Source organism: Xiphias gladius, chromosome 11 (genome assembly GCF_016859285.1).
Source record: "Xiphias gladius isolate SHS-SW01 ecotype Sanya breed wild chromosome 11, ASM1685928v1, whole genome shotgun sequence".
Lineage (NCBI taxonomy): Eukaryota > Metazoa > Chordata > Actinopteri > Istiophoriformes > Xiphiidae > Xiphias > Xiphias gladius.
In genome coordinates, this window is record NC_053410.1 from 5,358,564 (window position 1) to 5,370,601 (window position 12,038).

At 40.8% G+C, this 12,038-nt stretch overlaps 1 protein-coding gene and 1 long non-coding RNA gene across 2 annotated transcripts in view; one reads left to right on the forward strand and one right to left on the reverse strand.

Annotated features, from left to right (window-relative positions):
- The window catches only part of LOC120796409 (contactin-associated protein-like 4), a 64,026-nt gene that overhangs the window by 38,176 nt on the left and 13,812 nt on the right, over positions 1-12,038 (forward strand). The window contains exons 6-16 of the mRNA XM_040139225.1: positions 819-994; positions 1,131-1,277; positions 3,253-3,520; positions 3,947-4,093; positions 4,311-4,482; positions 7,748-7,854; positions 8,921-9,040; positions 9,183-9,383; positions 9,799-9,961; positions 10,416-10,543; positions 10,756-10,926. Coding sequence (XP_039995159.1) covers positions 819-994; positions 1,131-1,277; positions 3,253-3,520; positions 3,947-4,093; positions 4,311-4,482; positions 7,748-7,854; positions 8,921-9,040; positions 9,183-9,383; positions 9,799-9,961; positions 10,416-10,543; positions 10,756-10,926 — 1,800 coding nt within the window. The remainder of the gene's footprint in view (positions 1-818; positions 995-1,130; positions 1,278-3,252; positions 3,521-3,946; positions 4,094-4,310; positions 4,483-7,747; positions 7,855-8,920; positions 9,041-9,182; positions 9,384-9,798; positions 9,962-10,415; positions 10,544-10,755; positions 10,927-12,038) is intronic.
- On the reverse strand, positions 7,469-9,272 carry LOC120796410. Its single transcript, XR_005708380.1, has 4 exons — positions 9,229-9,272; positions 9,054-9,116; positions 8,792-8,936; positions 7,469-8,135 (listed from the first exon to the last, which is right to left on the reverse strand). It is a non-coding gene; the product is annotated as an uncharacterized LOC120796410 (long non-coding RNA).

Here is a 12,038-nt window from a genome sequence, read left to right on the forward strand (position 1 = left end):
CTATGCCAAGTATCTGTCTGATAGATCAATGATGATTGATGACTGAACACATTAGACTCGGTCTCGGTCTCTGTCTTTCGCTCATTCTTTCTTTTCCCATTTAGACAACGTTGTTACCTTTCTAATTCATATTTAATGGCCGAGTACATTTAGCTCCGTCTTCACCTCTTTGTCTCGGCAAAGACTCTGCGCTCTGACACCAATTTAGGGAGTGCAGAAAATCAGCAGTATTTCCTCTGTGATTTACTTATGCCCGTCTACCTCTTTCTCAACTCCCTTGAGTGTTAGTCATGTGTTATCACCTACCTTTCTTCTTTTCTTCTTTCTTTCTCGGTTGTCGGTGTAGATTTTGGTTCTGGTTCTGAGATATGGTCCCCACTAGAAAACTGTGACACTATTGTACCAGTTCATAAACCGGAAAACACTAATTACCATCAGTTCATGAGGAGAAAACTGGGATATGGTGCTCACTTTGTTCCCAGGAAGGGAAGGAGACAGAGAAGAAGAGGCTGCATTTCCTCAAGGGTTCTATTGAAAATACAAAGTTACAGAGCAGAAGTTTTCACCTGAATAAAACATTAGAAAAAAAATTTACAGGGGAAAAAAACTTAAATACATTTCTCCAGCTATGCACAACAAAGAGAAAATTCAGCAACCTCAAATTTTTGATTTCATTATCAGTTTTCAATCATCTGCACTTTCTTATTTTATCTTATTTAATTTAAAAAACAAATTCAAGATCCCTCAGATTCTCCTCATCCTGTCCTTTATCTACTGCCACCACATCTTCACCTCTTCGTCTTCCTCCTGCCTTCCAGGCAGGAGTTCTTCTCCAGACAGCCGGCATCTCGTGTCTCTGGGCAGCCTGTTAGACAACCAACACTGGCACAAGGTCGCAGTGGAGCATCACAGCAATCACCTCAACCTCACTGTGGACAAAAACACATTGTGGGTGCAGATCCCACAGAGATTCACCCACTGGGACCATGACCAGGTGTGTGTGCGTGTGTGTGGGTGTGGGACGCACACGAACAGAGAAACACCCTCTTAAATTCATTCATACACCTTTTTTTTTTTTTTTTTTAATCTCCGTATCTCTTTGTCTGTATGCTCGTGTTTTTCCTGTACAGATGAGTGTGGGAGCAGGTCAGGGCCTCAGCTCTCGGAGGTCACTCGGGGCAAACAGAAATTTCTACGGCTGTTTGGAAAACCTCGTTTACAACGGTGTGAACCTGGTGGACCTCGCTAAACAGAGAGACCAGCGGGTCACTGTGAAGGTAAACTGGCTCACAGTGTGCTACTGAAAAGCGCGTGTGTGTGTGTGTGTGTTTTGTTTGTATATTACCACATGTGCACTGCAGTCACACTAGACATAGACTGGTGCATCTGATCTATTTGAGGGCTTGTAGAGAGATAAGTAACATTTTCGTCAGAAATGAGATTCATATATATTTCAGTCCAACTTGAGTCCATTAGCAACAACTATTATAAATTTAATTTCAGCAAATATATGTTTTTAATATACACAATGTGAATGGACATGTGGCAACTATACCATGGCCACGGACAGTGGTGGGAGAAGTACCGATCTTTTATTTAAGTAAAAGTAGCAATTCCACAGTGTAGAAATACTGATGTAGTTTTACTAAAGTAAAAGTACAGAAGTATTAGAATCAAAATACCAAAACACATTTAAAGTAACAGAAGTAAAAGTACAAATTATGCACAACAGCCCCTTTCAGAATAATAAATATTATATTAATAGATTATAGGTGATGATGCATTAATGTGTATGCATCATTTTAATATTGCAGCTGGTAAAGATGGATCTACTTTTAATTACTTAACATACTGCCGGGTAACTTAATCTGTAAAAATACATCAGAATGTATTTGTGGATTAATGTTGTATTAATAATATTAATCTGCAAAGTAACTAGTAACTAAAGCTCTCAAATAAATGTAGTGAAGTAAAACATGCAATATTTTCCAGTGGAGTAGAAGTCTAAACTAGCATAAAATGGAATTACTCAAGTAAAGTACAAGTACATCAAAACTGTGCTTTAGTACAAGTTGAGTAAATATACTTTACCTTCCACCACTGGCCATGAAAAATATTCATTTTCAATACTCACAAACATTAGCAGTCTAAATGACTACACAGGGTATTGTACTGTATAAAATCAACAATACTTGTTTGCTGCATTAAGAGATAATAATAGATAGTAGACAGTAGTGCAACTGACATAATCATGTGCTGAACCGATTGCAGACAAGCGGTCTGAAAAATGGACTATGATTTGAACATAGCCAACCTAGTTTTACTCTGGTAATACACTCCGAGGTGTCCTGACACAAGTCCATATATCAGTAGGACGCCTAATTGTGTATGACTGCTTACACAACAGATGTTTACTGAATAGATATTGTCCTTTACTGTTGCTGAGCGGTATCATAAAGGGGGAAATGCCTAAGATTAAATTAAATGCAAAAAGGGTCAAATTACATAAAATACATACAGTATTTTATGGTTAGATTGAACTTTTTTTTTTTTTGAAGAGGTAAGGAAAATATCTCCTCCCTTTTACTGTAAATGGTCATAATGAGAAGGCATGTATCTCTGTCAGTGTGTGTGTGTGTGTGTGTCTGATTGTGTCAAGCTAATGCACATCACCGCTGAATCTTTACGGCAGTCTCCACTTCAGTCTGCATTATTGTTTATCACTTTAACTACCCCACAAAGAGCTTTTAGATTTGATCATGCGTCTGTGTGTTGCATGATCCACTGAAAATAGAAACTCAGTACTCAGTATTCCCAATAGGGAACCTGGGATGTAACATATCACTTTTGCTGCCCTAGCAGTGTACTTAATGCAATGAGCCCGCAGAGATGGCCAACTGCTCCCGGTCTTTTAATCGCCATCTTATTTCTCGCTCTCTCTTCCTCTCTCTCTCTGTCTGTCGCCCTTTCTGCTTCCCCATACTTCCTCTGTGACCTTAGAAAGCTGTTGGGTGACATTGGGGCCTTCAGTTTGAGCTGCTGGTGCTTATTGTAACCCTGGCCATTATCATTATGGTAATACTCTCATGCTCTTTAAGGAGACTTGCTGATGAGATCTCTGTGAATGAGTGCGCCGCCACGCAGCCTCGGAAATTAATTTATATTCATGCGTTATCGTGTTTTTCCTCTTCTGCTATAATAATTTCTCTCTCTCCATATATTTCCCCCTCTCCTCTTCTCCATCTATCTCAGGGCAATGTGACCTTTTCTTGTGATGAACCCATTTTCGTTGCCATGACGTTCACCAGCCCCCAGAGCTTCCTCTGGTTGCCAAGGGTTACTGAACCATCGCTGATGGACATGTCAGTGGGGCTTCAGTTTCGGACGTGGAACAAGGCCGGGCTGCTGCTGACCTTTGATCTCCCAAACCAAGAGGGTGCGGTCTGGCTGTACCTCAGCAAAGCCATGCTCCATGTACAGATCCACAAGCCTGGCAGGGGGCCGCTGGAGCTCAGCGCAGGTCAGTCTGACCTCTAACCTCCAACCTCCAACAATTTACCCACACCAAGTGTCTCCCTCTTGTGTGCAGTTACATCTCATAAAGGTCCAGATTAGCATTCACATTTTCAAAGCATAAATGCAACAAAGCAGTAACTGGTTTGTTATTTTGATCATATTCTTACTTCTTTTTTTAGTAATGTAATCCAGCATGAAGAGGAATATCTTGTTTTTAGTAATTCAATTGATCTTGTTTTTTGCAGTGGCTTTTTTGAAGGAAACTGAGCCCTTGGCACAATACAAACATTACTGTACGCATTCATTACCAGACACAGAGAGAACAAGACAAATTCCGAGAAACAAAAATGCGGAGATAAAATTGCTTGATGTTAGCCGCAAAATTTCCAAAAGGCAAAGGTATGTACAGTATACCTGTGTGTGTCCTCAGGTTCAGCCCTGAATGACGGTCAGTGGCACTCCGTGGAGCTGATCTCCAGACGAGGACGTCTGACCATCGCGGTGGACGGAGATGAAGGAGCCACTGCTCATGCCAGTCCCTCATTTCTTGTTACCACAGGTCAACTTTTCTTTGGTGGTAAGAGAGGGGTGAACAAATGAACACATGCATACATTTCTGTTCTTGAGAGGTTCTAGTCATATACTGTATAATAATTATTGAGTTAAAGTATTTTAAACTTGAACCTTGTCGGTACAGTAATTTGTAATTTGAAAAATCATTTTTTCAGGTTGAAGCTGGACCTGATAGTTTCCTGTGCTTCGATTTAATGACTGAGGTTTCCTCTCTCGTGCAGGTTGCCCCTCCCAAGGAAGCAGCCAGGGGTGTATAAACCCCTCCAGAGCTTTCCAGGGCTGCATGCGTCTACTGACTGTGGACAACCAACAGGTGGATTTGATCATGGTGCAGCAGAGGCTGATGGGAAACTACAGTCACCTGCAGATCGACATGTGTGGCATCATCGACAGGTCAGACCTTATTTGGTCATATTTATATAAGGGAGATTGACCTAAAAAAATGTTATGCTGAATGCTAAATTTGTTTTTACCGTTATTTATCCAGGAAAGATTTGTTTTGCATATATTATTCAATGTACAAAATTTTGTGTGTTAGAAAGCATTGTCTGAAAAGAGGATGCGATAATGTTAAAATGTTTGATTTTGATGTCATTTTTCCTTTGTAAATCCTCTGAAGGCTCTGTGACTGGTTTTTCCTGTGAAATGGGGTCACCTATGGATTATTAGACATTTATGGCAACAGTGTTCCAGTCTCAATGTTTCCCAAAATGTTTCCTCGCTAGAAAAACAATCCCGTTATTTTTCTTGTCACTTAACATCATATGAGGTGGAGCGTCTCCTCACCGGGCTGTAATGTGGTTTTGCTTTTCTTTGTTTCTTGCAAATGTGTGAATTACATGTGAGAAGCAGTGATCTTGTACGGACTGTTGTGGAGAGAACGCACCATCCAGGAGACACACATGCGCACACACACACAGAACATTTAGTGTTATTGTTCAGCAGAGACCCGAGTGAAATGGGCACAGTGAGAGAACATATCTTTTCTTTTCCGCTGATTGCTGCCAAGTCGCCATTCTTCTCCCGGTGTTTTATCTGCTTGGCCGTGACTGGCGCTGTGTCTCAGTGTGTGAGGGTGGAAACATTCTTGGATATTATGCTTCAAAGTTACTGTTAGTGGATTTAGAATATTGGCATGTTTGAAAAAGATTTCTTATTTGCCCAGTTTTCTTTCAGCTTCTGCTGTTCAAGCTGTTGTTGCCAGAGGATCATCATCATTATTACCATCTTTGCTGTTGCTTTTATGTTCCGGACTCCAATTCTCTTTTCCAGAGAGACAGACTATCTCCAGTCATTTTAACCAATATTAAAGTGTTATGAATAAAAGTTTGCACTGCCGTTGGTGAAGCACAATTTACAGAGTATCAACTGAACTTGAGTCATAAACTTAATTGTCTTAATGTGGATAATTAAATTAAAAATGCCTCAGAAAAAGAAGAATTTGGTGCATTATGATTCTGTTCTTTGTGCATCTGCTGGCAATTGGCTTGTTCATTTTAGATAAAGCTAGCACTAAAATGCAGCTACTGTACATGGCAGGTGTATGTATACACACTGTATATATATATATATATATTAATATATAAATACATGCTCTTGGAGACATACTGTAAACTAAAACTCTGCTGAACTAACACAGATGTTGTACACTGAAAAACCCACCACCACCCCTGGACAGAATCAATATTCTAGACATTTTCGTGTCATCGAATACTGGAGAAACCATGCCCTCTAATGTCTCTTTTCTCTTTCTGTGGTGCAGAAAATGTCAAGTCAAGCTCCGCTGTGTCAGTCTAATGTTGTTTTGTGTGTGAGCAATAACACATCGCTCTCAGAACATGACATTAGACATTTTTCCAAATCATTAGAGCCCATGCGTAAATGGCATACATATTATCCACCGAGCACCTTTTGTTTCAATAAAATGTCAAGTTGAAAAAATGGTTTACACTTCTCCAATGCCTCATCTCCAACCTACAGTGTACTTCTCTGAAATATGTGCTGCTTGACCGCTCATATGTGTACCGAATTTATCAGTGGACTCTGCCATATGTTTTGCTATATATGACCGTTTACATGTAAACAAGCCAACAATGGACTGCCAGAATTTATAATGCAATTATTTTAAAGCACAAAGTAGCAGAGTAAATACAAAGTGCTGCACCTGCCTCCATCCCAGCCTACTTTTAGATAGAAAGAACACAAAGAAATTGGTGCTAAAAACCAAAGTTTACCACCTGACAAGCCTGCTGAGTAAGGCCTTTTCTAGCAGTGAGTTTCCCACTGACTAAAAGATTAAACATACACGCTGCGCTCCCTCTCTCTTTTTCTTTCAGTCTCTCTGCAGTTACCTGACCTCATTTCGCCTTCCTAATATGTTTACCGAGTCGCCGCTGAGCTCCATTCATCCCAACCTTCATCCCCTTTGGTGCTCCCTTGCTCCATCCTCTACGTCGATCCCTTTCTCAACCTCAATTCCCCTTCCAGGAATTCTCTCTCCCTTTCTCTCCACAGTATCTCCATCATTTTGTCTCATTGTCTTTCCCCTCACTCTCTCTTTTTTCCTCCGGTTCTCCTCTCTTTCTTGTTTTGCTTGACTTTGTAGGCTCCATCCTTACACAAGACGAACATTGAGGAGTAAAAAAACCCCAGTTAACAAGCAGCAAAGTTTGCTCAAACGAGTTTCACTGTGTGCAAAGTATTTTGGATACCACAATCCGTGCTAAAAGTAATATGAAGTTGGAGGACAAAATAATAAACACCGGGATTATTTTCCAATCAGAGGAATCATTGCAGAGCTCCCTGCAAACACACCACTGATCAACAGGAAAACAGAAAACAGTCATGACCACGGAAGAGAAGAAAAAAAAAATTAACCTATAGGTGTTAGCACTGTTTTCAGAGCTTTGTTCCAGTCAGTGCTGTCAGAAAGATGCTTCAGATAACAGGAAAGTTCTGGAGTGCCCTCGATTCAGCAGTTATTAGTTTAGGGATATGTCTCTGGCTACTTCGCACTGCTTTACACATGTGTAGTTACATATATTCCACCGAGGGGATTCAGTGCCGTGCTCCAACGCACCATGACAGCTGTGTGTAGAAGGAGGGAAGGAAGAGACCTACCTTTTTCTAGTCACTCCGATATTTACACTGTCAATTGTACTAAACATTCAGAAGTGTGAAGTGTTTAGGAGAGAGGCCTAAGAAGCACTCTAGATGATGAAGGTACTGTTTTTAAAGTTGCAGTGATGATGCAATTCCATTACAGGGTAAGAAGGATGTTATTTTATTGTTTTTCTTTTTAAGTATCAAGAAATTCATTGAAAGGATAAAACCACCTCTGTCTAGTCAAAGTCTGATATACAGTAGCTTATGCCTTTGATCATATACAGTTAGGTACATAAGTATTTGGACATGGTAGAATTAAACTAGAAAACTCAAAAATATAGCCATCCACACTGCCCTTGTCAGTTGTCACACATTGTTTCTGTTCTTCTCTCAGCTTCTGAGGATGTGTTTAAGTCATGAGTGTCCCTTCTGTTCTGGAGTTATTTTACCACAACGCAGTGTAACTCTGCAAAAGTTAGGGTTTGCTCTACAACAAGGGCAGTATTGCGACAAAGGCTAAATGTAGGCTCTCCGTTCTGTCTCTTTCTCTCAGGTGTTCTCCCAATCGTTGTGAACACGGAGGCAGCTGCAGTCAGTCGTGGAGCACCTTTCACTGCAACTGCTCCAGCACCAGCTACAGCGGAGCAACCTGTCACAGCTGTAAGGGCCTGATGCTTTGGCAATTATTGGTCTTCAAAGGTCAAAAAATACAGTATGGATTCCGTGTGTGCGAGTGTATGTTTGGATTCGTGTTCACATGTTTTCCTGTAATGAGACAACCTGCCGCTTTTAATGTCAGGTCCCTGCAGAGACTGTCGAAGCAGAAGGTCGGGCTGAGATCAAACCTCTTTGCTCCAGTCATCATTGTGTGAGTGCTGAGAGAACGCAAAGAGAGAGGGATGTAGAGGAGGAGTGGGAACGACTGAGGAAGATGAAAAGAGCTAAAGAGGTTGAAAAAGGAGGGGAACGTGAAAAAGAACACATAGGTCTTTATTAGTGCTACAGTTTCAGCCAACAAGGCGATTCTTTCGACAAATATGTTAGTTTTTTGCCTTTGCACCATCCAGTTCTTTTGAGCAAAATATGACTTTGTGGTTAGATGTACAGTTAGCATGAAAATCTCTGCTCCACTATAATGTAAATATTTTGTTATAAAGACCCAGTAAAGTGCTCTTTTTGCAAGCCTCTGCCTGAACTTTAAATAACAGACCAGATGTTTTTAGTCAATACTGTACATAGGAGATTTTAATCAAAAACAGCGCAAGAAAGATCAATAAGTTGCATCAACAGTTCCCACAACAGTCAGCAGAGTAACTAATTAAGTGGTAACTAGTTTTTGAAAGTTTTTGGCCTTTTGGGCCAGATTTTTTTTTTTTTTGCTGCAAGCAATCAGCCAGCTGCTGAGTTATATGAATTTGATTATAACACACTATTTTGTGGTCTACAATGATGTGATCTGTTTTTCAATTACAATTCATCAGGTGGGAAGTAGCTAGCTCGGCTCTGTCCAAAGGTAACAAAACCCAACGAACAGCGCCTTTAACACGTCAGCTCTCGTTTCTTTAATCAGTACAAACGCCAAAGTGAGAACACTAACCTGTGGAGATGGGTCCATTAAACAATAAACGGCTTGCGAAAACCTCTCTCCAGGAAAAAAGTAAAGATGATGTAAATGTAAATGGCCGTGATATTGATGGCGACGATGTTTGTCTCTCTCTCTCCTCAGCAATATACGAACAGTCCTGTGAGGCATACAAACACAAAGGGAACACATCGGGGTATTATTACATTGATGTGGATGGCAGCGGACCCATCAGACCACAGCTAATATACTGCAACATGACAGGTAGTTGACACACCCCGCAGACACGCCCGTGTCCAGTATCTTCCTCTCTCTCTTTCATCCTGCCTCTACTTCAGTCCTGTTACACACACAAGTAGAAATGAAAAATACAAAAATACACATTTTGCCTTTCTCTCTCCACCAGAGGACAAGACGTGGATGGTGATTCAGCACAACAACACAGAACTGACCAGAGTTCGACCATCACCGGGAAAGAATCAGCACTCAGCTCGCTTTGAATACGCATCTGACGAGGAGCAGCTGGCGGCCGTCATCAGCCAATCAGAGCACTGCGAACAGGAACTGACCTACCACTGCAGGAGGTCACGTCTTCTCCACACACCAGGTTAGGTCTCGATTTTCTGTGACACCGCATAGAAGCACCGTTAATCCATAATTCAGCAGTTCTGAATTTAAAAAAGGGAAGTGGAAGTGGGATATAGAACTGGGAGAGACTGTTCAAAAGTGAGCATGTGGGTTTGTGACAAACATGGAGGAAATACACAGTTAAGGCTGTTGCATAGTCTGTGTTGTTTCTTGATGAATCTACAATCTTCTGTGAACAAAGTTGTTCATAATCTGGAGGTTTCTGTATTTGTGATCAATGATGATCCATCTCCCATCTGGGGACACAAAGTTAACCGTTTAGGCTCTTATTAATGTTCGTGTTAAGGTTGGCATTTGGCACTTTGCACTTGTGGTTAAAGTTGGGGAATAAGTTCCTCGCGAGTGACCAAAACGAGTGTCTGTGTGCCTTTCAGATGGCTCTCCACTCAGCTGGTGGGTGGGAGGTCCAGGTGAGGGAAAGATGCTAACTTACTGGGGCGGGGCTCCACCAAGCAGCCAGCAGTGTGCCTGCAGCCTGCAGGGGAGCTGTGTGGACCCCAAACACCACTGCAACTGTGATGCTGACCACACTGAATGGTACTGTTTATTTACTAATATTAACAAAACAACATATTTTTGAAATATGCTGCTACAAAACATTTGTTTTGTCTGATTTCATGTTATTAGAATACTGTAGGCTACTAAATCAAATGGCCTAATGCTCAACATACTCTGTAAACATACAAAATTTTAGTTATCATATGTAAGTTCATAATGATTGATCCATTTTCTTTGTTTCACTGTTGTCAGTATACTGGTGATAGTGAATTCTCCTTTTTGCTCCCTGATCATCTCCCTTCTTCTTCCTGTTTTTCTTCTTCTCATGCTTCTCAATGATAATCAAACTACTTCTTATGCTCTGTCTTCTCTCTCATGTCTGTCTTCTTGTGTCAGTGATAAAAGGTTTGTCTTTTGCCCCCCGTAATTGGGGTTTCTTCTTGACAGTCTTCTCCTTTTTCTTTGCTTTTTTTCCCCTTCCCTTTCCATCCAGGGCTAATGACTCAGGCCTGCTGACCCATAAGGAGAACCTCCCTGTCAGATCTCTGGTGCTGGGTGATGTTCAGAGGCCTGGCTCAGAAAGCGCCTACAGGGTAGGACCTCTACGTTGCCATGGAGACAGTAAGTCCAGTCCAGAGCCAACAGTGTCACCTTGTACATGGGTTTTTAAACGACGCGTGTTGTGTGCCATTTCTCAGTGCAATACTGCCCAAACAGCAGCAACATTCGAACTGTAATGTTGTAAAAGCCAAATTGCAAACTCATTTCTTCTTCTAAACTCAATTCTTTGTCATTTAAAAGCCACGATTGAGAGGTTTTTATTCGTTTTGCAGAAAATGTCTGGAACGCTGCATTTTTTGACAAGGAGACGTCATACCTCCACTTTCCCACATTCCACGGAGAGTTGAGCGCAGACATCTCCTTCCTCTTTAAGACCACTTCATCCTCTGGTGTCTTCCTGGAAAACCTGGGCATCAAAGACTTCATTCGGATTGAACTCAGCTGTAAGTAGAACCTTAAAGGTTAGATGTCTAATCCTGACTAGACTTACACCAGGCTTGGATACAACCTGTGCAGGAAAGATCATCCTGGTAGCTCAAGTTTCATCTGGACTGAGCTCCTCCTCAAATCACTGCAGTGTCATTGTTCCAGCCCGCTGTAGTAAATTTCTTTTATAACTACCAGATTTTATAGTTCTCTGTTTCATTGTAGTGTATTGGTGTTAAAATATCATTGTACTATAACACTTCATAGTCATCACTCATAGTGTGTGTTGTTGTAGCTGTCCTTTATGACAACAGCGCTTGATAAAGTGTTGTATCATTTTATGTGAAAAAGTAATCTACCTTTGTAGCTGGTCTTGATAGAAGCAGAAGTACAGGTAAGTCTTTATGACAGAGTATATAATATATCCGCACAAGAGACAAGAAAATCAGGTTTAACGCTGCAGCCGACCATCTCATCTCTTTCCTTGAACATATTCTGTGCATATGTCTGAAGTATTGATTTATCGATGTTAGTTTCAGTTTTAGTCAGGCTTTAGATGCAAATATACAAAGACACCCTCTTTTTTTCACATCCTGACACACCGCTGCCACAGCCATACTTTTCCTTTCTCAAGTCTTCCTCCTCTTACACACGTAAGAATCTAGTCAGTTTGAACAAACTGTATACATGACAAAGAAATCAAGTTTTTCCATATGGAGAGAAATTGTCCTTAACACAGGTGACAATCATGATCCACAAATAAACACAAGATTTTTTTAAATGTCAATTTGTCCTGATTTGGTGGTCCACTCCAATCCACAAATACTAACCAGTTTGAATTAATGTGAGACATTTTTACAAATAATTACAGCCCAACTCAGTATTCTACATACAGTATATACATATATAGAGATTGGAAGATTGCATTTGTGAAGACCATAAATTACTCACAAATCTTACTACACACTTGTTAGTCCTGTTTTTATCTGTGCATCACGAAACATGCACACTGACACTAATTTATCTTCGTGTAGCCAGCAAAAATTTAGCAATGAGAATTAAAGGTTCAGGTTCCTGCAGGAAACCGACAGTTACGTGGTGACGTCAAGCATTTAAACATTTTGAATGT